At 46.7% G+C, this 26659-nt stretch overlaps 1 protein-coding gene across 1 annotated transcript in view; it reads right to left on the bottom strand.

Annotated features, from left to right (window-relative positions):
* The window catches only part of TDP1 (tyrosyl-DNA phosphodiesterase 1), a 202058-nt gene that overhangs the window by 161135 nt on the left and 14264 nt on the right, over positions 1-26659 (bottom strand). Inside the window, exons 4-7 of the mRNA XM_068254565.1 lie at positions 25843-25898; positions 19919-20015; positions 8929-8963; positions 5435-5527 (exon numbers count right to left, since the gene is read on the bottom strand). Coding sequence (XP_068110666.1) covers positions 5435-5527; positions 8929-8963; positions 19919-20015; positions 25843-25898 — 281 coding nt within the window. The remainder of the gene's footprint in view (positions 1-5434; positions 5528-8928; positions 8964-19918; positions 20016-25842; positions 25899-26659) is intronic.

Here is a 26659-nt window from a genome sequence, read left to right as displayed (position 1 = left end):
TTCGTCTCCCTTTAAGCGCTGGCTGCCCCGTTTGAATCCCGTCAAGGGGGATTTTGGAAGTCTTTGGGAGCGGAGTCCTCCAAAAAGTCAGGCGGCTCCATACTGCATACGTGCGGGTGCACAGTATGGAGCAGCCAGTCTTCTGGAGGACTAGGACTCCTGAAGACTTCAGAAGCCTCCTTCGGCGGCAGAGAGAGCAGTATTTGACAAATTGGACAGATACTGCTACTGGGGGAGCCAGCGCTGGAATGGGGACCTTCTCCCTCTTTAGTTAAGTATTTGGCTGATTTTTGTTTTTGTTATCAATTCCCATTGACTTTAACCACTTAAAGGGAACCAGAGACGAAGCACCCTTGTGTATTTTACCATATATATCAGTAAGAACATTAGAGAAAACACTTACCATGCTCTCTGTTTCATCCTCACTGCTAAAAGTGTCTGTTATCAGCTGTGATAAGAAGTCCGGACTGAGCATTCAGTCTGGCTGTGCAGGGAATAATTATAGCTGAGTCATTATAGTAGAGCCACAAGGGGGCAGGCTTGGGCTTGAAAAGACACCAGAGAAGACAGACTCAGCTATAATCAATCATTCAGTAGCAAAGCTAGACTGAATGCTCAGTCAGGGATTCTTATCAGAGGTGATAACAGTCAGATTAAAGCAAGGCTGTGGAGTCGGAGTCGTGGAGTCGGAGTCGTGGAGTCGGGCAATTTTGGGTGCCTGGAGTCGGAGTCAGGAAAAAATGCACCGACTCCTAATGAATTTGTAACTGTAATTAAAATAGAAAATATGATAAAATGTTCTATTTCTCAGATAATAGTCATTAAAAATAATGTATATATACAGTATATATACAGTAATAGCTGTGCTTAGTCCACAAAAATGAAATAAACCAATCAAAATTAGTTACTTGTGCTGCTTCAATAAAGCAGTCCCCGTATTTTTAAGGTCAGATATACATATCTGATTGTGACTGTATATATGATGTGTACACAGCAATCTCTTAGGGCTTGTTTCCACTGTAGCGGTGCAGAATCGCCTGGATTCCACCGCTGAAGAAACCGCATGCGGCTGCGTTTCCCCATGCGGATTTCCCCGCGATTTCGCATGCGATTTCGCATGGCAAGGAGCCATGCGAATTTAACCATGTCACTGCCTGTGTTAAGTTCCATTGGCTTTCATGCGAAATCGCATGCGAAATCGCGGGGAAATCCGCATGACAAAGCCGCATGCGATTTCCCTATTGAATACATTAGCGGCGATTCGCCCGCATTCCTGCCGCACGCGAATCTGCACGACCCTGTCGTGCAGATTTTCCCCGCACCGAAAAACGCCGCCGCCGCCGCACACGTGGAAACAGCCCCATCCACTAACATTAAGTATGCGAATCCGCATGCAGTGCCCGCATGCGGATTCGCTATAGTGGAAACAAGCCCTTATATATACTAAATAACATCTATGCTGTAAGAATAAAGCCTGATGTGTAGCTGTGTCACTAATAGAGATAGTCAATGAGATGGAAATAATTCTGCACTGATGCTGATTTATGCAAATGTATGCACTCCCTTTGCTCATGAAATCAAATAATTTGATATGTTGTTAAAATTTGGTTTGGTGACTACAAATTAAAGGGTACCTGAGACGGATGAAAAGTAAAGTTTTATACATACCTGGGGCTTCCTCCAGCCCCCTTCAGGCTAATCAGTCCCTCGCTGTCCTCCACCACCCGGATCTTCTGATATGAGTCCTGGTAATTCAGCCAGTCAGCGCTGTCCGGCCAAATGCCGCTCCCACAGCCAGGAACATTCTGCACCTGCGCAATAGTGCTGCACAGGTGTAGTATGCTCCTGGCGGCGGAGTGTGTGCATGCGCACTACGTCCGACTGGCTCAATTACCTGGACTCATAGCAGAAGATCCAGGTGGTGGAGGAGGACAACGACGGACTGATTATCCTGAAGGCGGCTGGAGGAAGCCCCAGGTATGTATAAAACTTTAATTTCATCTGTCTCAGGTTTACTTTGTTACACAGTAGTACTAAACTCTACATATGCTCTCCCCACAGAGCTGCAGGGAATCCACTGAGAATGCTGTGCACATTGAACACAGAGGTGTTGTCTATCACCCATAAACCTGGTTCAGATTGTGTATGAAGAATGTGTAAGAGAGGAAGAATCTCCTTATTCCCCTGCAGAGCACCTGCACATCACTCTTACATGTACCCACACTTACATTGCCTAGGGCCTGATAGATGTTCTTTGTTCCAGTTTGTACCTTTTTACAAGTACTCTTACCAAGGACTAGTTTTAGTCTAAAGGGAATACATATAGTAGTCTACATATCCTTCTCACTTCAGCTGTCTTGTAAAATTCCTAAGCGTTGGCAGTTAAGAGACGAATTTCATGTTACATACTGTTAATCAACAAAATTGTAATATGCAAATTAGAGGAGTCGGAGTCGTGGAGTCGGAGTCGGTGGAATCCTAAACTGAGGAGTCGGAGTCGGTGGATTTTTGGACCGACTCCACAGCCCTGGATTAAACAGAGAACAATGAAACAAAGAGCAGATTAGGTGTTTACTGTCATGTTCCCATTGATTTATAAGGTAAAATACAAGAGGGTGCTTCATCTCTGGTTCTCTTTAAGTACAAGCGGTCTCTGCCCCCTTAAGGACTAGAGACAGCTGGTACAGAAACGACGGAATCCCGACGAATCGCCGCACATACCCATCGCAACCGCCGTACGTCGGGATCCTGGGCCACCCACTCTACCGTTTCTATGACGTCGGAGTTCCTGTGAGCCAGTCAGGAGCCGCTTTCATTGGCTCCTGACCCTGTCTTTCAATGTAAGCCAATGAAATCAGCCCCTGACCAGTGCTCAGCTGTCATAGAGACAGGCAGAGCCAGTGAGCTGCAGCGACAGACGGCGGGGATTAAGCAGCGAGATCAGCGGGAGCGATGGAAACGGCGGAAGCGCGCAGCTAATTAAAATCTACGCCCTGCCAGCCAGGTGACCACCAGAACAGGGCATAGATTTCAATTAGCTTGGTCCTTAAAGGACCACTATCGCGGAAAAAGTAGGCAGTTAAAAAAAATGTGACAGATGACAGGTTTTGGGCCAGTCCATCTTTTTAAGGGGGATTCTCAGGGCTTTCTTTGTTTTCAACAGCATTTCCTGAACAGCAGTTTAACTGCCAAAATAGCAAGATACCAGCCAGCCTCCCTAATCACTTGCACACTATTATGTCAGTTATATTTTGCAACTGCTGTTCAGGAAATGCTGTTGAAAACAAAGAAAGCCCTGAGAACCCCCCTTAAAAAGATGGACTGGCCCAAAACCTGTCATCTGTCACATTTTTTAACTCCCTACTTTTTCGCGATAGTGGTCCTTTAAGTAGGTAAAGTGTCCCTGAACTCTTGCACAGGACAGAAAGAATACATAGAGAAATGCACCCTGTATGTATTTAAAGAGTTTAACCTGTCTAATTCCCCCTCATCTGTGACTGTTCACCACTGTAATTTGATATCTCAGCTGTGCCAGCTGACTGCCTCGGCAAAGCAGCTAATTTGTAAACACAAGATGTTAACCTTATATCTGCTTCCATGAAAGCAGGAAGTAGACACACTGCAGATTGAATTTAGGATTGGTATCAGCTGTAACAAAGACAAGTTTTTTCTTTAAAGGTTATTATGCTGTTGCGTACCTTTTTAGAGCAGAGAAGAAGTTCTGAGGTCGGGTCCGCTTTAATCAGCATTCTTTAAAGGGAACCAGAGACACCGGAATCGTAAAAAGAAAAAAAAAAGGATTTTAAACATACCTGGGGCTTCTCCCAGCCCCATACGCATGGATCGCTCCCACGCCGCCATCCTCCGCTTCCTGGATCGCCGGTACCGGGTCCCGTCACTTCCGGCGGACGCGGCCAAATGTCTGCATGAGCAGGGGCCCCTCCATACCCTTACGCGTGTGGCTGCGCAGTATGCAGCTGCACGCGTACAGGTATGCCGGGAGCCCCTGTGATGCGGACAATTGTCTGCATGCTGCCGCCGACTGGCCGAAACTACAGGACCCGGTACCGCCAGATACAGGAAGCGGAGGAGGGCGGCGTGGGAGCAATCCGTGCGTATAGGGCTGGAGGAAGCCCCAGGTATATATAAAAGCTTCTTTCTGGGGCCTCTGGTTCCCTTTAACCACTAATTACCACACCTGTGAATGGTAGTGGTTTCCTGGAAAACATGCACTGTTGGTGGGCATTGAAGACAGGGTTGGGAAGCACTGCTCTATATTTGTTAAAGCAGTAGGATCAGCCATACTATGTCAGGGGAAAAAAAAACACATATATATATATATATATATAAGTAGATAAATACTTGATCTACTTACATAACACATGTGTTGTACTGTCCACGTTTTGTTTTCAGTGAATTTTATATAGTAAATGAAGGTAATTATGTTCCTGGTGGGAACCATGTCTTTTGCCCACAGTTTGAGGCTAAATACTGATTTAATTTCTTCCCTTAACTTTTTTTTCTTTTCTCCTCCAATCGCTGAGTCACCTCAGCCTTGCTTGTAAACACAAGTGAGCAGAAGATAATGTTTAAACTAGGCAGCTAGGCAGGGAAATAAAAGGAAGAGGAGGAATATATTAGATAAAAAGAACCCCCAGCATGCAACTGAATGGCAATGGCTAGTAAAGGGCCAGTGCTCCTAAGGTATGTGATAACTTAAAATCATAACTTCAAAAACAGCAGTTTTTAATGCAGGATTAGCAACTTTATCACTTAATATACTCAGACCAGTTGCTGTTGAAATTTGATTTTTATGGTGACAATCCCGCTTTAAAGAGCCCTGAGCAGATCTGGAGGTTCACCGATACCAGGAATTATGGGAAATGAAATGGACACACCTATTTTTTCATGCCAGGAATTATGGGAAATAAAATTGACACATCCCTTTATTGATGCTAAGAATTATGGGAAATGTAATGGACACACCTTTTCATTTAAGCCAGGAATCATGGGAAATGTAATGGACAAAAGCATTTAATTCATGCCGGGAATTATGGGAAATGAGATTGATACAATCCTTCATTGATGCCAAGAATCATGGGAAATGTAATGGACACATCCTTCAGTCATGCCAAGAATCATGGGAGATGTAATGGACACACCCTTCATTCATGCCAAGAACTATGGGAGATGTAATGGACACGCTTCATTTATGCCAAGAACTATGGGAGATGTAATGGACACAACTCTTTCATTCACGACAGGATATATGGAAAATGAGCTGGACACAACTCTTTCACACAAGGAATTATGGGAAATGAAATGGGAATGAAAAACCCTTCATTCACCTATCATTCATGCCAGGAATCATGGGAGAAGTAGTGGCACACCCCTTCATTGCGGCCTGGAATTATGGGTAATGGGCTGGACATACCCCTGAGTCTTCTGATGCCAGTCGTCATGAATGAGATTGCTTGTGTGAATCACAACGCGAAGACCCTCTTCATATAACAGCAGCATCATCTTCCTACAAGAGAACAAATTATAAGTTGCCAGGATGTGGGCAGCACATGGCTGTGTGCAGCATATGGATGTGGGCAGCACATGGCTGTGTGCAACACGTGGATGTGGGCAGTGTGTGGATGTGGGCAGCATGTGGCTGTGGGCAGTGGGCAGCGTGTGGCTGTGGGCAGCGCGTGGATGTGGGCAGCGCGTGGATGTGGGCAGCGCGTGGATGTGGGCAGTGTGCAGCGCGTGGATGTGGGCAGTGTGTGGATGTGGGCAGCGCGTGGATGTGGGCAGTGTGCAGCGCGTGGATGTGGGCAGTGTGTGGATGTGGGCAGTGTGCAGCGCGTGGATGTGGGCAGCGTGTGGATGTGGGCAGTGTGCAGCGCGTGGATGTGGGCAGCGCGTGGATGTGGGCAGCGCCTGGATGTGGGCAGCGCGTGGATGTGGGCAGCATGTGGCTGTGGGCAGTGGGCAGCGTGTGGCTGTGGGCAGCGCCTGGATGTGGGCAGCGCGTGGATGTGGGCAGCGCGTGGATGTGGGCAGTGGGCAGCGCGTGGATGTGGGCAGTGTGTGGATGTGGGCAGCGTGTGGATGTGGGCAGTGTGCAGCGCGTGGATGTGGGCAGCGCGTGGATGTGGGCAGCGCGTGGATGTGGGCAGCATGTGGCTGTGGGCAGTGGGCAGCGTGTGGCTGTGGGCAGCGCCTGGATGTGGGCAGCGCGTGGATGTGGGCAGCGCGTGGATGTGGGCAGTGTGCAGCGCGTGGATGTGGGCAGTGTGTGGATGTGGGCAGCGTGTGGATGTGGGCAGTGTGCAGCGCGTGGATGTGGGCAGCGCGTGGATGTGGGCAGCGCGTGGATGTGGGCAGCATGTGGCTGTGGGCAGTGGGCAGCGTGTGGCTGTGGACAGCGCCTGGATGTGGGCAGCGCGTGGATGTGGGCAGCGCGTGGATGTGGGCAGTGTGTGGATGTGGGCAGTGTGCAGCGCGTGGATGTGGGCAGCGCGTGGATGTGGGCAGCGTGTGGCTGTGGGCAGCGCCTGGATGTGGGCAGCGCGTGGATGTGGGCAGCATGTGGCTGTGGGCAGTGGGCAGCGTGTGGCTGTGGGCAGCGCGTGGATGTGGGCAGTGTGTGGATGTGGGCAGCGCGTGGATGTGGGCAGTGTGCAGCGCGTGGATGTGGGCAGTGTGTGGATGTGGGCAGCGTGTGGATGTGGGCAGTGTGCAGCGCGTGGATGTGGGCAGCGCGTGGATGTGGGCAGTGTGCAGCGCGTGAATATGGGCAGCGCGTGGATGTGGGCAGCGCGTGGATGTGGGCAGTGTGCAGCGCATAAATATGGGCAGCTCGTGGATGTGGGCAGTGTGCAGCGCGTGAATGTGGGCAGCGCGTGGATGTGGGCAGCGCGTGGATGTGGGCAGCGCGTGGCTGTGGGCAGTGTGCAGCGCGTGGATGTGGGCAGCGCATGGATGTGGGCAGTGCGTGGATGTGGGCAGCGCGTGGATGTGGGCAGCGCGTAGATGTGGGCAGCGCGTGGATGTGGGCAGCGCGTGGATGTGGGCAGCGCGTGGATGTATATATGTAAATGCATTCAAATAAATCCAAACGCAGTGATATAGTGACAGCTTTGGCCCACATCTGCTCCTCCCTCAAACTAGCAGAATAAATACATGTAAATAACTTAAAGAAAGATCAGGAGTGATTTAAAATTGTTGTTAAATCACAGCATCAGATTAATTTTAATAAATTTACACGACGTTCAGCCTCCTAATGGACAACCTTAGAACTTTTTTTTTTTCTTTTTTTAATTATTTAAAAGGATTCAAGGTTTGGGGATTCTGAGACTCCTGTGCCCGCATTACATGTTGCAGGGATTGTAATCATTACTAATCATCCAAGGCAGAGGCACACAGCTAGCCCGATTTGTATAAAGCCACGCACACACATACAAGGAATGTCGCCAGCGAGGGATCGTTACGCCATCCCTTGGGCGATCGGCCGGGGCTGACATTGTACAGACTCTATTGCTACGTGAGGGCGGAAAGCCAATGGAGTAGGGCGGAAGTGACATCACATGGCAGGCAAGGCGAGCAAAGAGGAAAATGTTCTCGGCCAGCAATCGGCTGTATCAGACCACCCTGTGGATCGCTTGCCAATGTGTCAGGGCCGCTGTACACACGCTAGATTCTTGGCAGAAGCGGCTGTTTGTGGCCCTCTCAGCAGACTTTCATCTACTGTGTGTACAGGACATAAATTGTAACAGAGGCAAACATAAAAACAAAAATATACACTTAACTAAGAAAGAGGGAAGCATTGGATCCTCCTAAGGATTCCCACTTCCTCCTGGCCCCCACCGTGGCTAGGCGCGAACCGCCAGAACGTATCCGACAAGAGCTTCACGAATATGTTATATGATCGTGCTCCTCTTCATGCACAAGTGAGACCATACTGTGGCTGCGCAAATACAACTGTGCCTGCGCAGTACGCCAGAGACACTCCTACCAGTTTCGCTCAGGTGCAGTATTTGCATGCAAAGGAGCGCAGTCGCGGTCATAACGGGGGTCTCGGCAGAAAAGGATTAAGATGAATTGGTGCCCTAGGCAAGATGGCAGATTTTGACAACCGCTGATGGCCACCTGGCTTTTTAAGTAAGATTTAGTGGGGGCTAGCGTCTATCAGGCCCCTAGAATCTCTCCAGGCCCTGGGCAACTGCCTAGGAAGGCCTGGTGGATGATCCGGCTCTGGTTCCGGGGCAGCTGCGGTGGTCCCCAGGAGAACGTGGGAAGCCTCTGCAGGATCCAGGGTCTTCCTCTTAGGAAAGTATCTCATGTCTTTAGGTTTGGCTCAGGTTCTCTTTACAACGGCATAAACTGAATGCATTAGTGTCAGCAATGCATCATGGGAGGTGGTTTACTGGGATGATTCTATGTACAGGAAACTAGTTGCATATTTCTGTGGTCAGTCAGGTGGTTGCAGAACAGGGATTGAAAATAATGTAAAAAAGAAAACAAAAACACATATAGTAATACAGATACCACAGTAGTGGAAAGCCTTAGTACACTCTAGAGGTTTGCTAAGTCCTCCTCGACCGCCTCTTCCGACCCTACACCTGTCTGTGTACAATGGCAGCTGTACTGTGCACGTGTGAGTGCGGTCTGCTCAGTAGCATGAAGTCGCGCATGCATGGAGGAAGTCGCTCAGTGCTACTACGCGGGTGGCACTCACACATACACAGTACGGCTGCGCTCATTCACGGATGGGTGCGCTGCCTCATGTACATATCTGACACGCTCAAAGGGACCCTGCACTGGATCGGTGGGGCCAAAGACGATCTGAGGTAAATATCTATTTTTGTAATTTTTTGATACAGGTTCTCTTTAATCTCATATTCTGTGCACAACGAAATATCAAAAGACCAGACTTACGTGTGATGAGTCCCAAAAGCCATATCCAGTCTGGCCTGGAGAGAAAGACAAAAGTCACACTGTCACATAAAGGACACGTCCAAAGAGCATCCACAAACTCGCATGGCCACTCTGCTTAAGGAAGAAACACTAAAATAACCATCTAACAATGTTTATCTAAATTAGCTGTTTATTTTTGTGCTTTAACGTTTTTAGAAAATGTTATGTAGTTCTTATTCACCATTTCATCTGACCATTCTTGTTGTTACGGTGGACTGTTTCTGTCAGTGGTGGTCTTTTTCAATTACGGTACAATTTATTTTTATTTTTTTCAAACAAAAAGGTATTGGCCTCAATTCTGGTAGGGTTATCAAACAAATTACCTCATGCGAGGTAATTTACCTCATGAAGTAATGACATTTAGCAATCCTGCTAAATTTTAGTCATGTTTGGGCAGCACGGTGGCGTAGTGGTTAGCTCTCTCGCCTTGCAGCGCTGGGTCCCTGGTTCGAATCCCAGCCAGGGCACTATCTGCAAAGAGTTTGTATGTTCTCTCCGTGTCTGCGTGGGTTTCCTCCGGGCACTCCGGTTTCCTCCCACATTCTAAAAACATACGGATAAGTTAATTGGCTCCCCCTAAAAAAAAAAAAAAAAAAAAAAAAAAAAAATAATTGGCCCTAGACTACAGTACTTACACTAAAAAATAATATAGACATATGGCAATGGTAGGGATTAGACTGTGAGCTCCTTTGAGGGACAGTTAGTGACAAGATATATATATATACACTGTACAGCGCTGCGTAATATGTCGGCGCTATATAAATACTAAATAATAATAATAATAATAATAATAAGGTTTTACCTCATGAGGTAAATTATAAGGTAATAATTCAAAAGGTAATTTGCATTAATATTACCGAAAATAGCTATTCTCATGGAAATTAGGGGGCATGCTAGCACATCATTTAGGGCTCTTTCACACTACAGGCAGCGGTAAAAAGGCTAAAACGCTGCGTTTTGGCTGCAGGCGTTTTAATGCCAACACATTACTATCAATTGTAATGAGAAACGCCGCGATCAGCCCTAAAAAAGCTCCTGGGAGCTTCAAAACGCAACGCTCCAAAACGCAGCGTCAAGTGTGAAAGGTAAAATGAGTCTATGGACTTTCATTTTACCTTGGAAAACGGCAACTAAAAAAAAAAAAAAAAGGAAAATACCTTATGAGGTATTTTACCTACAAAAAAAATAATTTACCTCACACAGCTACCAGAATTGAGGCTATTGTATTTAGCTTTACAAAAAGTTTTGGCTCCTTACGTCGGAGGTCCCATTTCAATCCCCTCTTTGTATGATATGTCCACCTTTCTGTGGAATTTTACCAGTTTTCCATTTTTCTGCGGATGTGAGGCGGGTGTTTCATCCGTAGTTTGGGTGGAAGTAGCCATAAGTAATGTGTGTTGGTCCGCAATGAGGGCAGAAGTAGCCACAAGTAATGTGTGTTTGTCCGCAATGAGGGCAGAAGTAGCCATAAGTAATGTGTGTTGGTCCGCAACGAGGGCGTAAGCGGCCATAAGTAATGTGTGTTGGTCCGCAATGAGGGTGTAAGCGGCCATAAGTAATGTGTGTTGGTCCGCAATTAGGGCGGAAGTAGCCATAAGTAATGTGTGTTGGTCCGCAATGAGGGCGGAAGTGGCCATAAGTATTGTGTGTTGGTCCGCAATGAGGGCGGAAGTGGCCATAAGTATTGTGTGTTGGTCCGCAATGAGGGCGGAAGTAGCCATAAGTAATGTGTGTTGGTCCGCAATGAGGGCGGAAGTGGCCATAAGTATTGTGTGTTGGTCCGCAATGAGGGCAGAAGTGGCCATAAGTATTGTGTGTTGGTCCGCAATGAGGGCGGAAGTGGCCATAAGTATTGTGTGTTGGTCCGCAATGAGGGCGGAAGTGGCCATAAGTATTGTGTGTTGGTCTGCAATGAGGGCGGAAGTGTCCATAAGTAATGTGTGTTGGTCCGCAATGAGGGCGGAAGTGGCCATAAGTATTGTGTGTTGGTCCGCAATGAGGGCGGAAGTAGCCATAAGTAATGTGTGTTGGTCCGCAATGAGGGCGGAAGTAGCCATAAGTAATGTGTGTTGGTCCGCAATGAGGGCGGAAGTGGCCATAAGTAATGTGTGTTGGTCCGCAATGAGGGCGGAAGTGGCCATAAGTATTGTGTGTTGGTCCGCAATGAGGGCGGAAGTGGCCATAAGTATTGTGTGTTGGTCCGCAATGAGGGCGGAAGTGGCCATAAGTATTGTGTGTTGGTCCGCAATGAGGGCGGAAGTGGCCATAAGTATTGTGTGTTGGTCCGCAATGAGGGCGGAAGTAGCCATAAGTAATGTGTGTTGGTCCGCAATGAGGGCGGAAGTAGCCATAAGTAATGTGTGTTGGTCCGCAATGAGGGCGGAAGTGGCCATAAGTAATGTGTGTTGGTCCGCAATGAGGGCGGAAGTGGCCATAAGTATTGTGTGTTGGTCCGCAATGAGGGGGGAAGTGGCCATAAGTAATGTGTGTTGGTCCGCAATGAGGGGGGGAAGTGGCCATAAGTAATGTGTGTTGGACCGCAATAAGGGCGGAAGTGTCCATAAGTATTGTGTGTTGGTCCGCAATGAGGGGGGAAGTGGCCATAAGTATTGTGTGTTGGTCCGCAATGAGGGGGGAAGTGGCCATAAGTAATGTGTGTTGGTCCGCAATGAGGGCGGAAGTGTCCATAAGTAATGTGTGTTGGTCCGCAATGAGGGCGGAAGTAGCCATAAGTAATGTGTGTTGGTCCTCAATGAGGGCAGAAGTGGTGAAGCACTTCCAGATGGGGCGTGCTTGTGATCTACCGTGTGGGAAACGCTGATGCCCGCAGTGATGGGGCGTACTTGCCGCTCAAGGAATCTGCGATTGGTGGGTGTCTCCGAGGGCAAACGTTTGTCAAGAAATGGGTCTGTTTGGCGTCTTGAGAGTAATCATCAATGCAGAGCTTCTTCTACCACACCTGACAGGTTGCAGCCCACTTGTACCCTATATAATGTCAGTGCAGAGATTGGTCAATTGTCCTGACAAGCCTTCGTGAAAGACAAAACAGCTGTCGGCCTCTCTGCACTGGCGACCTCTCTCATCCAATGTGAGGGTTTTTAATTGCTATTTTTGTACCAAATACAATTTTCAGCTTGAATGTTCCCTCTGATGTTTCTAATTGAGGACTATTCTTTGGTAACAAAGGAGTGCAATGAAACCAAAGCCAGTGGTGAAGCCTATCATAGCACCTTTATGGAGGAGGGGGCGTGTCCAGGACTTCATTGGTGCCACCCTCTACCTGGGAGTCCAGGACTAGCAGGAAAAGGGTGCTAGGCTAGCATTATGAATCACTTGGTTATGGACTGAGTAGTACAGTCGGAGTCTGAGGTTCCCATGTACTGTATATACTCGAGTATAAGTCTACAAATTTATGTCCGATTTACATAAAAGTATAGGGGTCGACTTATACACGAGTCACTGGCAACACTGAGCACACTGAGTAATGTGTGTACTAATAGTGATATGCCCATTTGCAGCAATTTACCCAGTGGCAAGTGACCCTTTAAGAAAAGTCAAAAAACACAGGTCTGAAAGTCCTGCCCACAACAATGGGGGAAATATAGGGCTGCATAAAAGGGAGTGAATAATTGCAGCACTTGGGGTCCTGGAGAGGGTATTGACTGCACTTAAGGGACAGGAGGTGTTAATGGCTGCAATACTGTATGCAATGCAGTCATTAGCCCCTCCTGGTCCCCAAGTGCCACCAGTAACTTTGCTGGGTAGACTTATACTTAAGTCAATAAAAAATTCCAGCTTAAGAGGGTTGATAATTGGAGTCGACTTATATAAGAGTTGGACTTGTATTCGTGTATATATGGTATATATTTGTATAAAGGAATGGAGTTGATACACAGTCTGAGGCTCGATTTTTTTATTTTTTTGCCTACTCTCTGCGCAGCCAGAGTGCCACTCCAAGCTGTTACCTCTCAGTACGGTGAACCGTACTGAGCAATGCGGTCAGCTTGCTCTGACATTTCCCAATACATTTAAGTGCAGCAAAAAAACAAACAAACAGTTGAATAGAAGTTCAATTTATCAAATATAGGAACGGTGTCAACACTCAAAGTAACCATAGCAACAGCGCTCTGTCATCCAGCAGTTATTCTAGCAATGTCAGGCTCTCAGCGTATGCACTCTCTCCGGGCCAAATCCACCAAAGCAAAGGTTTCCTAATGCAAAAGTCTTACAAAAGGATTTTATTAAAGAGGAACTGTAACCAAGGATTGAACTTCTCAGACAGATCATCAGGGGGCTCTGTGTGGCTGATATTGTGGTGAAACCCCTCCCACAGTGTGGTGTCAGCACCTTGGTACTGACATCACACTGTGGGAGCCTTGTTGCATTGTGGGAAATAACAGCTTTTTCTAACTGCCAAAAAAGCAAGCGGCATCTCCTTCCAGTGACATCGCCTGCCAGCAGTAAAAATGTCACCATGTGATAAATGTCAGAATGTAAATCAGGGAGAGGAGATATTTTACAATGGGCAAACACTGACTGAATCATTTATAAATAATTATTGTGAAAAGTATTAACACTTTTACTCAGCACTTTATTTTTACTGCAGTTAAAAATAAAAGCAGCTCCTTTCAATACTCCGGTAGTCTAGGTTAATGATCCAATAGTCTAGTCTTTCACTCGCTGCTTTGCTCTGGATGCTAAGAGGTCAGTTCCACGGGATCTCCAGCTGGAAAATAGAGGCCCACTTTCCAGTGGCGTACCTACCATAGGGCTGCAGGTGCTCACAGCACCGAGTGTAGCCATAGCTAGGGGTGCCGCTGTGGGGGGAAAAATTGGAGAGAACAAACGGGTCTATTTACTGGCCAAGCACCTCTGTGTGGCCAGTAAACATACTTGTTGGGGGTCTGTAAATAATCAGCACCCTAGGTATGTCACTTTCCTTTGTGCGAGGTCTCCTCTGGCGCTAGCAGTGTGGACTTTCAGCGTCTTCCTGTTCCATCTGAAACTCAGTGTTCCCGACCTAGTTTCCGGCGCTCGGTCTTTGTCATCTCCTGATGAAGGTTGAGTGCTGAAACCTAGTTCGGGAACATTGCTTTTTATGATATGCAATAAAACGGGTTTTATGCCCACTACGCAACAGACAGCACAATGCGCAGTCTGCATTATTGTGTTTCCCCTTTCTTGTCATAGAGTCTCTGGAACGCAGAGTATAGAAAGGAGCGTTTTTCATTTTGAAATACATGCCAGAGCTGTAAGACTTTTCTATTAGAAATACTTTGCCTTGATGGATCTGGTCCGGAGAGAGTGCATACACTGAGAACCCGACATTGCATTGCAGGAATAACTGCTGGATGGCAGAGCACTCTGTGGTTAGTAGTACTTTGAGTGTGGGCGCCATTCCCATAATTATAACTATTGACTTGGATCTGCACTGCAGGGAACTTTCTTTGCTGTTCATTAAAAGGTGTTTTGCATTATTATTATTTAGTATTTATATAGCACTGACATTTTTCGCAGCACTGTACAGAGCATATTGTCTTGTCACTTAAAGTGGTCTGAAACTCTGACATAACATTCAATAAAAATGTATTTTCCTACTTTTTATTACTCATACAGTTATCATATTTGCTTTTGAGCATAAGTAATATTGTCTGTTTACAAATTACAAGTTTCCATAGTGTAGTTTTTCTTGCCCTGAAAGCTGGCATTGCATTTATTCTTTTTCCATTATAACTGCTTTTTATTATATATTAAAATTTTCTGATGAGCTATTCGGAACACTGTGTGTGCCTGAAGCAGAGACAGTTTCTCAGGGAGTGTTTGTGTACATTTCAGTGTTGATACATTTGTGTTTAACAAGTAAAAAAAGATACTGTTATCTCCAGGTTGGAAGCGGAGTTGAAGCTGAATAGCAGGAGAAAGTGCTTTGTTTAACCATTTCAGTGATGTTCTGCTAGATTTTTTTTCTGGGCTAGTAGCTTTCAAGCTGTGAGGAATCTTTTAGAACAAAGTAGAAATGCTGGCTTTCAGACCACTTTAACTGTCCCTCAGGGGGGCTCACAATCTAATCCTTAATATAGTCATATGTCTATGTATGTATTGTGTAGTGGTGTATGTATCGTAGTCTAGGGCCAGTTTTACGGGGAAGCCAATTAACTTATCTGTATGTTTTTGGGGTGTGGTAGGAAACTGGAGTGCCCGGAGGAAACCCGCGCAAACACGAGGGGAACATACAAACTCCTTGCAGGTGTTGACCTGCAAGGCGAGAGCGCTAACCACTATGCCACCATGCTGCGCACATTGGCTTGCATTGGTTTTATTTCACTTTTTTACAGTTGGATAGGAATGATTTAAAATTAGAGTAATTTTCATGACACATTACTGTAGATCGCTAATGGACTAGGAGGCTCATATGGAATTATATGGCTCATATGGTATTATATGGCTGTTTTGTTTTAGAAAATCACAGCATGGTTCTCAATTCAGGCGGAGTACAACCCTGGGCTGCTGGGCCATCATGTAGACGAGAACAGAGAACATGTAGTCCTAGGCATGTTGGGGTTGTTTTATTTCCTTAAACAAACTTTCAAATATCATCCACTGATGGGTGCCGCTTATATAGAAATGGGTGTCGCCTTCCCAATCATCCGTCTTCCCCAGCCATTCACTCCCCCTTAAAGTGACACTGAAGCGAAAAAAAGCTCATGATATAATGAATTGTATGTGTAGCACAGATAATTAATAGAACTTTAGTAACAAAGAAATTAGTCTCATATTTTTATTTTTCAGTTATATAGCTTTTTTTTATAGCAATGCATCATATTGTCATATTTGCAGTTTGCTCTGTCTTACAGTTTAAAACACAGAGTGTGGTTTGCAGAGCTAATTTCCCTTTGAACTTCTCTTCTCACTGAACCTTATCTGAAGCTGTCTGTCGCTGTTTCTTTGATCTATAGTGCTCCAGAAATCAGCGACCAATTTGGTCGCGGAGCTCAGAGAAGCTCTTTTGTATGGATAACAACTGAAGTTTCTTAACTCTTCCTGCACTCCAAAGAATATAGGACTTGTTTCTGTGCTATTCATATTATATTTCTTAGCTGCACTACACATACAATTCATTATTTCATAAGTTTATTTTTACTTCAGATTCCCTTTAAGGTGGGGATCTGGTGGAACGGGTGATGGGAGGGAACACTGGAGCAAGCCCGCCTCTTCCTGTGTAAAAATTAGACTTTAGCTAAAAGTCAGATTTTTCAAGGAGTGATTGTGAGCTCCTCTGAGGGACAGTTAGTGACATAAGTATATATACACTGTACAGCCCTGTCATTGCTATATAAAATACTAAATCATAATAGTGCCCCTTTAAAGAGAACCTAACCTGAGGTTATAGATTTTTCCTTTTAAAATAATATTAGTTGCCTGACTTTTCTGCTGATCCTGTGTTTCTAATACTTTTAGCCACAGCCCCTCAACTATCATGGATATCAGTTGCTCTTAATGAAGTCAGACTGGATTAGCTGCATGCTTGTTTCAGGTGTGTGATTCAGACACTACTGCAGGTAAAGAGATCAGCAGGGCTGCCAGGCAACTGGTATTGTTTAAAAGGAAACATCCATATCCCTCTCAGTTAAGGTTCCCTTTAAGCACCAATCTCAATGCCTTATCAGCATCACATTACCAATGCATGTTTGCACAAATACAAGTCTCTGATTGTACCAACGCACATATTTATTTTTGTTCGTCTAAACATGCTGATTATCCTTTCTCATATTTTGCAATAAAGTTTTGCGCTGTTAAAAAAAAAATATATATATATATATATATACTAAAAAAGTAAATTATGTTCATTATATAAGACATAAAATGTTACGGAAAACAGCCATCATAGCTACAATAAATAAAAATATGATTAAAATAAGTTTGATGGTTGTTTGACGCCCTCTGGTGGCTGCAAGCTGTATGTAATTGTAAGCCAGTTGTAAATAATAAAACTGGGTATGGAAGGTTGGGGACCTGTAGAACGCAAGATTTCTAGGCAGGGAAACAGATAAGTAGGTTGTTTCTCAAAACGTATTTACTTAAAATAAACCCTTATATATTGCAGTATATGGTATAGGAATGACTGTAACTGAGACCTCCATCATACACTTCCTGCAGCCATGACTACACACTACCCACCTTCTCATACACTCCCTGCAGCCATGACTACACACTACCCACCCTTCTCATACACTCCCTGCAGCCATGACTACAAACTACCCACCCTTCTCATACACTCCCTGCATCCATGACTACACACTACCCACCTTCTCATATACTCCCTGCATCCATGACTACACACTACTCACCTTCTCATACACTCCCTGCAGCCATGACTATACACTACCCACCTTCTCATACACTCCCTGCAGTCATGACTACACACTACCCACCTTCTCATACACTACCTGCAGCCATGACTACACACTACCCACCTTCTCATACACTTCCTGCAGCCATGACTAGACACTACCCACCTTCTCATACACTTCCTGCAGCCATGACTAGACACTACCCACCTTCTCATACACTTCCTGCAGCCATGACTAGACACTACCCACCTTCTCATACACTCCCTGCAGCCATGACTACACACTACCCACCTTCTCATACACTCCCTGCAGCCATGACTACACACTACTCACCTTCTCATACACTCCCTGCAGCCATGACTACACACTACCCACCTTCTCATACACTCCCTGCAGCTGTACAACATTGCCCCTCCCCTTCATGCACTCCCTGCAGCTGTGAGAATAAACTGCTCTACCCCCTCATATACCCCCTGCAGCCAGGGCCGGCGCTATCATAGAGGCAAAGGGGGAAATTGCCCCAGGGCCCTAGAGCTTGTAGTTTTTGAGAAAATCTATTTTAAAGTTTCAAAGGAAAAAAAATACACATTTAAAAACCCGCTGACTTTAATGGTTAATAACAAATCCCCCTTAAATGCTAGATACCCTAAATTTGCAGGATATGTTAAGGAGATCATTGGGAATAAGAGGGAAAAAAAAAAATCAAAAAGACCTTATAGTTTTTGAGAAAATCGATTTTAAAGTTTCGAAGGAAAAAAGTATACTTTTAAATGCGGCAAATGTCACTTTTAGTAGCAAACCTAACGGTAGTGTAATTTTACAGGCATCAAAAGAAAGAGCAATACATTTCCTGACAGGGTTTCCAGGGGGTCCATACGCAGCCGCAGCGCTTTGGCCAGGGATCGCTATACAGCCGCAATATGGCTGTATGAAGATCCCTGGCATTTTTTCCTATTTTCCCAATTTTTTTATGTTTTTTTTTTTTTAAATTATGTGGAGTCCCCCCCTCCTGAAACTTTTTAACCCCTTGTCCCCCATGCAGGCTGGGGTAGCCAGAATGTGGAGCTCCGACCGATTGGGACTTCACACCCTGGCTATACCAGCTGCAAAAAAGGTCCCTTAATGCCGATTTTTGTTTCGGGGTATCTGTTGGGGGGGTCCCCAGGTTTATTTTGCCCTGGGGCCCCATTGTTGCTTAAACCAGCCCTGCCTGCAGCCATGACTAGACACTACCCACCTTCTCATACACTCCCAGAAGCTGTAAGAAAACATTGCCCCTCGCCTTCCATATACTCTCTGCGGCTGTAAGAAGACACTGACCCGCCCCCTCATACACTCACTGCAGCCATGACTAGACACTACCCCACCTTCTCATGCACTTCCTGCAGCCATGACTAGACACTGCCCACCTTCTCATGCACTTCCTGCAGCCATGACTAGACACTGCCCACCTTCTTATACACTCCCTGACGCCATGACTACACACTAACCACCTTCTCATACACTCCCTACAGTCATGACTAAACACTACCCACCTTCTCATACACTCCATGCAGCCATGACTGCACACTACCCACCTTCTCATACACTCCCTGCAGCCATGACTACACACTACCCACCTTCTCATACACTTCCTACAGCCATGACTGGACACTGCCCACCTTCTCATGCACGTCCTGCAGCCATGACTAGACACTGCCCACCTTCTCATGCACTTCCTGCAGCCATGACTAGACACTGCCCACCTTCTCATGCACTTCCTGCAGCCATGACTAGACACTGCCCACCTTCTCATGCACTTCCTGCAGCCATGACTAGACACTGCCCACCTTCTCATGCACTTCCTGCAGCCATGACTAGACACTGCCCACCTTCTCATGCACTTCCTGCAGCCATGACTAGACACTGCCCACCTTCTCATGCACTTCCTGCAGCCATGACTAGACACTGCCCACCTTCTCATACACTCCCTTCAGCTGTGAGTAGACAGTGCCCACCATCTCATACACTCCCTGCAGCCACGACTAGTTTTCGCAGTCATGGGAGATGACGCAAGATAGCGAAACCGGTCGGGGAGGCAACAGGCGGCACCATTGTCTATTGATGTACGATTGACCATTACATGCACGCTAATCTTCCGGGGTTCCCAGTTTATGGGCCCCGTATGTGAGTTATTGTTTTTATATCTACTTCCTTTTAAATACATTTTATCTAAATAAACGGGTTACGCTTAGATATTGCCGTTTTTGTTTTCCTATATAAATACCTGAAACTTTACCTCCATACGGATGTCCACTGGATCTTCACACCCGTCTGATGTTCCCTGGACGTTATCTGTGACCTGAGCCATTTTACAACCTTATAATGTGGGTTGTTGGGAGCTGGTAAGCCTCTTCTTGTTTTGATGTTTGGCGGATACCTACCTCTGAGCATTTGATGTATTGTGGTGAATAATTTATTATTCCCTACATACAATGACTTTTTAAACCTGCGCTGACTTTTGATGCATTACTGTACATAAGTGACAGGTATACAACGTACATTCTATCTGATCCCTGGAAAAATGCAGCACTGACAGCAGCCATTCTCATAAAGGTTACCTGGCAGAGCCGGATGTTCTCGTATGGGTGGGCCTGCTCATGTAAACGTGCTTTGGATTCCTGTTTCTCCCCATGGACGATGAGCAATGGTTTATTCCTATCACAAACAAGAGGCAAGAACACATCAAAGCTCCATTCACATCATGTCGCTGCTCTGCGTTCTGACCGACCAGTCAGCTGAGTTAAAGTGACAAATGGCCTCAATTCACTAACCTTAACTCCTGTCTTTAATAACTCTTCTGAGCTGTTTTACAGTTATCACCATGGTGATATAATTGTGATAACTGTAAAACAGCTCAGAAGAGTTATTAAAGACAGGAGTTAAAGAGACACTGAAGCGAGACTAAATCTCACTTTAGCTCTCATATATAGCAGGGGCACGTGTGCCCCTGCTAAAACGCCGCTATCCCGCGGCTAAACGGGGGTCCCTTCACCCCCAACCCACCCCCCGCAAAAGTTGGTCGGAAAATGGTCGCTGGTAATACTCTTCCTGGAGGCAGGGCTAACGGCTGCAGCCCTGCCTCCAGTCACGTCTATCAGACGCGCATCGCCGCCTCTCCCCCGCCCCTCTCAGTGAAGGAAGACTGAGAGGGGCGGGGGAGAGGCGGAGATACGCGCTGACAGACGCGCGTGGGGCAGGGCTGCGGCGGTTAGCCCTGCCCCAACCAGGAAGCACTCCCCCGCTGCACCGAGGGGATTTGGGGGTGAAGGGACCCCCGTTTAGCGGCGCAATGGCGGTGGTTTAGCAGGGGCACAAGTGCCCCTGCTATCTATGAGGTCTGAAGCGAGATCTATTCTCGCTTCAGACTCTCTTTAAGCTTAGTGAATGGAGGCCAATGAAGCGGAAAAAAAAACCCACTTATGATATAAGGCAGGGATAGGGAACCTACGGCTCGGGAGCCAGATGTGGCTCTTTTGATGGCTGCATCTGGCTCACATACAAATCAGTCGGGGTTGATTCACTAAGCTACACTGCTCAAGCAGCACAGCTCAGTGTGGCAGAGCAAGTAACATTTTCAAAGTAGCCACGCTACTGCTGTAGCATGCACTACTAACTTACTCAAGCTACCCCAAAACTAACGGCCTCTCCAATTGTCCCACCCTGGATCCTGTCAGTTCCAGTGAATTTGTAGGATGAGATCCCCGCACTTTGATTGGCCCAATAGGCTGCCTGTCACTTGAAAGGCAGCCTTTTGGGCCAAAGTGTGGGGATCTCATCCTACAAAGTGAATAAACCCCCAAGTCAGTTAGCTAATTGTACAAGCTGTAAGTCGGTATTTCTACTGTCTGGCTGTCGGGGGAAATTGCGGATGTTGCTGAAACCCAAGAGAAGCTGAAGACGTGTCTGACACTTCCGCTGCCCAGCGGATCAACTGTATACACAGCACCATGGAAACAGGAACGTGAGCCCTCTGCTGCGCCTGGGCACTGTGCCAGTTTGAAACATATTGTATGGCTCTCACGGAATTACATTTTAAAATATGTGGCGTTTATGGCTCTCCCAGCCAAAAAGGTTCCTTACCTCTGATATAATGAATTGTATGTGTACTACTGATACTTAATAGAACATTAGTAGTAAGAAAATAGTCTCATTTTTATTTTCAGATGTTTAGTTTTTTTTCTTTCTTTAATAACATTGCATCATTCTGCTATATTTGTAATTAAAAGTCACGCTCTGTATTTTAAACTTTGACACAAGCTAAGCTAATGACCCTTTGAACATCCCTGCAGTAAAATCTTATATAAATCTGCCTCTGTTTCTTTGATGTTTAATTGCTACAGAAAACCGCACTGTAGTCCACCCAAGTTGGGTCAGAGACCTCAGAGAAGCTCTTTTGCATAGATAACAACGGAAGCTTCTTAACTCTTCCTGTTCCTCTTCCTGTTGTACTACACATACAATTCATTATATCGTAAGTTTATTTTCGTTTCAGTGTCACTTTAAAATGATCAAAGATTGCAATGATTTTCTATAGGCCATTCCACATTTATTCGTGCCATTTTGTCTGTTGCAGAGAAGTTCTGCTGCATGAAAGTTTCCAGACCACAGGTCATAATGAGACATAATGAAAGTCAGCGGTAACCCAGGGGCAGCGGTGTGCATTTTGTATTTATTTCAATAAAAGCACAGATTAAAAAAAAAAAAAATGTAGTTTCATGTGGATATGAAAGGTTCCTTCTCTCAGAAGCAACATCCAGTACAGGATGTTGTCATCAAACCAGCGGTTCTGGAGGCGTGGTTAACTATCATGGACAACAAAGAGAAGATTTGCATATTCAGCAGTGATGCATTGTGGGTTTTAGCAAGAGGGCTTTTTGGTCCTTTTTAGCCCCACACACAGCTACGAATGCTGGTTGGATGATCTGTCATCCAACCTGTCCTCTCCCAGTGTGGCAAAATGGACAGAAACCGCACTGCAATGTGTACATCAACAAAGGACCCAAACAGAAACCAAATTATTACTTTGCACCTTCCATGGAACTCAGCATATTGTGAACCACCAAGCCTTAAAGGACAACTGAAGTGAGAAGAATATGGAGGATGACATATTTATTTCCTTTTTAAACAATACCAGTTGCCTGGCAGCCCTGCTGATCTATTCGGCTGCAGCAGTGTCTGAATCATACCAGAAACAAGCATGCAGCTAATCTTGTCAGATCGGACAATAGTGTCAGAAAAACCTGATCTGCTGCATGCTTGTTCAGGGTCTATGGCTAAATGTATTACATGCAGAGGATTAGCAGGATAGCCAGGAAACTGGTATTGCTTAAAAGGAAATAAATATGGCAGCCTCCATATCCCTCTCAGTTCAATTGTCCTTTAAAGGAGTTATCTGGGCATTATAAAGAAAATAAAGGCTACTTACCGGGGGCTTCCTCCAGCCCCAAGCTCCCAGGATCTCCCTCGCCGCACCTCTGCGCGCAGCCGTTTGCCGGAGCTCCGTCTCGGTCCCCGGCGATGACGTCAGAGCAACCTGGAGGTCGCTCTGTACTGCGCCTGCGCGAGCGGCGCTGTCAATCACCGCCACGTGGGCCGGAGCGAAATGCGTAGGTGGTAGTAGTTCTGCGCCTGCGCAGTCCGCTCCGGCCCACGTGGCAGTGATTGACAGCGCCGCTCGCGCAGGCGCAGTACAGAGCGACCTTCCTTTTAAGCAATACACATTCCGCAATTAGCGCTATTGCGGAATGCGGCAACGCGTATTTTTGTGCGCGTTGCGGTCCGCAATAGCGCTAATTGCATTGGTGAATTCGTCCAATAATACGCATGGCGGCCGGCGACTGGTGAGTCGTCAAAAACGAAACTAAGTGACAGCGGGGGACCAGAGGATTCCAGAGCGGCGCCGAGGGCACAGGACTGCTGCAGGGGGCTGGCAATAGCCCCAGGTAAGTAAAACTCTATACCCCCCGTTCAGTTAAGGTTCCCTTTAAAGTGGATCGTTAAATTGCTCTGTGCAATATCAAGTAATGTGTGGGCACCTTTAAGCTTTGCAGACAACACAGACCTTTCGGAGATGAATGCCTTTAGTCTGCTAAGCTGGCCATACACATATAGATTTCCACCCAATGTTCCAAAACTATCAATTCCTTTCTGAAATGGATTGATTCAGAGTGAATATACCTACCACACACACAGCACAAAACTATGGGGGCTGGAAGAAGTCCCAGATAAGAAAAACAATAGCAACACGTACAATCCTGGCTGTCGTGTGAACCAGTGTAAATTTCTTTTTTGCAGCTTCCAGGATGCGGTTGACAGGTGAGTGGTTAGGGAGGGGACTGTGTGGGAGATGTGACTACACAGGGAGGCCCTGTAAAAGATGTAATCTACGATTACGTCAAACCAAAGTCTCCCACCTGAATGCTAATTTATGCAATTCCTGCTAGATTTGGTATGGCAGGCAAATGGTGTATGAACGTACACCCGATTGGCCGACTGGCGCCTGCTGACCAGATATAGGTAGGAAATTGCTTGAACTGGTAGTGAGCAATTGTGTGTGTACCTGGCTGTCGTGCGAACCAGTGTTTGGGAAGTAAAATAGTACTCTGTAGTCTCAACTTGGGTAGCCTTTAAAGCATACATGTCAAACTTCGGCCAATGGGCCAAATCTGGCCCTCAGAGCTATTAAATTTGGCCCTCAAGTAGTTTCCCCACTTTACATTATGTTTGGCCCACTCTAGACCACCAGGGAAGCTATATTGGAGAAGCCCTAGATCACCAGGGAAGCCATATGGGGAGGAAGGGGAAAGCACTATACACTAGGGAACTGTATAGGGGAGGGAGGACCACTAGACACCGGGGAACTGAATATGGGTTGGAGGGGCGGTCATTAGACACTAGTAAACTATATAGGGGAGGGACAAGGACCACTAGACACAACGGTTGTAGGGGGACCATTTGACACCAGGGAACCTTATATATATATATATTGACCCATGACTAGGTCCCAGTGTACAATTTTGGCCCACTTTGTATTTGAGTTTGAGTTTGACAACCCTGCTTTAACCACTTGCCGACCGCACGCTTATACCGTGCGTCGGCAAAGTGGCAGCTGCAGGACCAGCGACGCAGTACTGCGTCGCCAGCTGCAGGCTGATTAATTAGGAAGCAGCCGCTCGCGCGAGCGGCTGCTTCCTGTCAAATCACGGCGGGGGGCTCCGTGAATAGCCTGCGGGCCGCCGATGGCGGCTCGCAGGCTAAATGTAAACACAAGCGGAAATAATCCGCTTTGTTTACATTGTACGGCGCTGCTGCGCAGCAGCGCCGTAAGGCAGATCGGCGATCCCCGGCCAATCAGCGGCCAGGGATCGCCGCCATGTGACAGGGGACGTCCCGTCACTGGCTGCACAGGACGGATAGTGTCCTGTGCAGCCTCGATCGCCGGGGGGGGGGGCAGGTAGGAGAGGGAGGGGGAGGATTTCGCCGCGGAGGGGGGCTTTGAGGTGCCCCCCCGCAACACCCAGGCAGGTAGGAGAGATCAGACCCCCCCTGCACATCATCCCCATAGGGGGGAAAAAAGGGGGGGCAATCTGATCTCTCTGCCTGCACGCTGATCTGTGCTGGGGGCTGCACAGCGACAGGTTAGTGGTGCGTATTGGCAGGCGCTTACAAGTCAGGAACTCGCTGCATTTGGACTATAAGACGCAGTGACTTTTTTCCCCACTTTTGGGGGGGGGGGGGGGGGTTAGACTTATAGTCCAAAAAATACAGTACATACTCGGTGGCTACCTCCAGCCCCATCCAGGCTTATCACTCCCATGCCATCCTTCTCGCTTGTCCACAAAATGGTCTCAGTAAGTAGTTCAGTCGGCGCAGTCCAGCCAAGCACACTTTCCTGTCTCGCTCCCAGCAACAGGAGCACAGCGGGAGCACGCGGCCGGGCTGCACATGCACACTTGGCCCAGACTTTTCGGGGCCTATTGCAGAAGAACAAGGTGGCAGAGGAGGACGGCGTGGGAGCGATAAGCCTGGAAGGGGCTGGAGGAAGCCCCAGGTATGTACAGTATATTTTTTATCAAGTCCCCATCTTTACTTTAACCCTCTTGGCGGTCTATTAAAAACCGCCAGGGAGCAGCGCAGCAGTTTAAAAAAAAAAAAAAGAAAAATTTAAATCATGTAGCAAGCCCACGGCGAGCGGCGGCTAATCGCCGTGGACCAGCGGCGATCGGAGTGCACATGCAGCTAGCAAAGTGCTAGCTGCGTGTTGCAAAACAAAAAAAAAATTATGCAAATCGGCCCAGCGGTGCCTGAGAAATCCTCCTACGCGGCTTACCCCAGGCGTAGTTCGGGGTTACCGCCACAAAGGTTAAAGGAATTGATTTTCATCCAATTCAGTTATAATAACCACACCTGCTGGGAATGGAGTGGGAAGATTGGTGTGTGTATGGGCACCTTCAGAAAGCACATTGTATGAGCTGTCACTCACCGGAACTCATCTGGGTATTGCTTCATCAGCCATGGGATGTCTATGCAATAGTTAAACTGCAGGGGAAAAGAAAACATAATCCCTCAGAAAACTGACAGATATTACAAAACACATTCACCAACACAGTTTACATGTTGTCTAACTGTTCCTGCATCTCATTGGTCCATTTCCAAGATGCAAGAATTTGCATAAAATTAGCATCAACTCAACAATCTACAGCATGGCATTGACCTTTACTAGCTGCTACAGACTAAGGTCTTCTAAAGATGAAACTAATAAAGTGTGTGTGTGTGTGTGTGTGTGTGTGTGTGTGTGTGTGTGTGTGTGTGTGTGTGCGTGCGTGCGTGCGTGCGTGCGTGCGTTGTGCGTGTGTGTATGCGTGCGTGCGTTGTGCTGTGTATGTGCGTGTGCGTGTGTGTGTGCGTGTGTGTGTGTGTGCGTGCGCGCGTGCGTGTGCTGTGCGTGCGTGCGTGTGTGTGTAACGTGTAGAGTTATTAGAAAGTGCTGCATGCTGTGTGTTATACACGTTATTAGCTGCGTTAGACTGTTTGCACATGCTCAGTAATGTCTTGGAAGCATACTTTTCATTGCCTGTATGCTCTACTGTATGCGACGATAACGGGGCATTATGTTGCGTTGCGACTTTTTGGGGGCGTTGCGTTGTAATTTGTGTTGCGACTTTAACGTTGCATCGAAACACAACGTCCTACTGTGAAAGAGGCCTTAAAGAGACTCCGTAACAAAAATTGCATCCTGTTTTTTATCATCCTACAAGTTCCAAAAGCTATTCTAATGTGTTCTGGCTTACTGCAGCACG

This window comes from Hyperolius riggenbachi, chromosome 9 (assembly GCF_040937935.1).
Source record: "Hyperolius riggenbachi isolate aHypRig1 chromosome 9, aHypRig1.pri, whole genome shotgun sequence".
NCBI lineage: Eukaryota > Metazoa > Chordata > Amphibia > Anura > Hyperoliidae > Hyperolius > Hyperolius riggenbachi.
The sequence above is the reverse complement of the archived record's forward strand: the minus strand, read 5'-3'. Positions and strand labels throughout refer to the sequence as shown.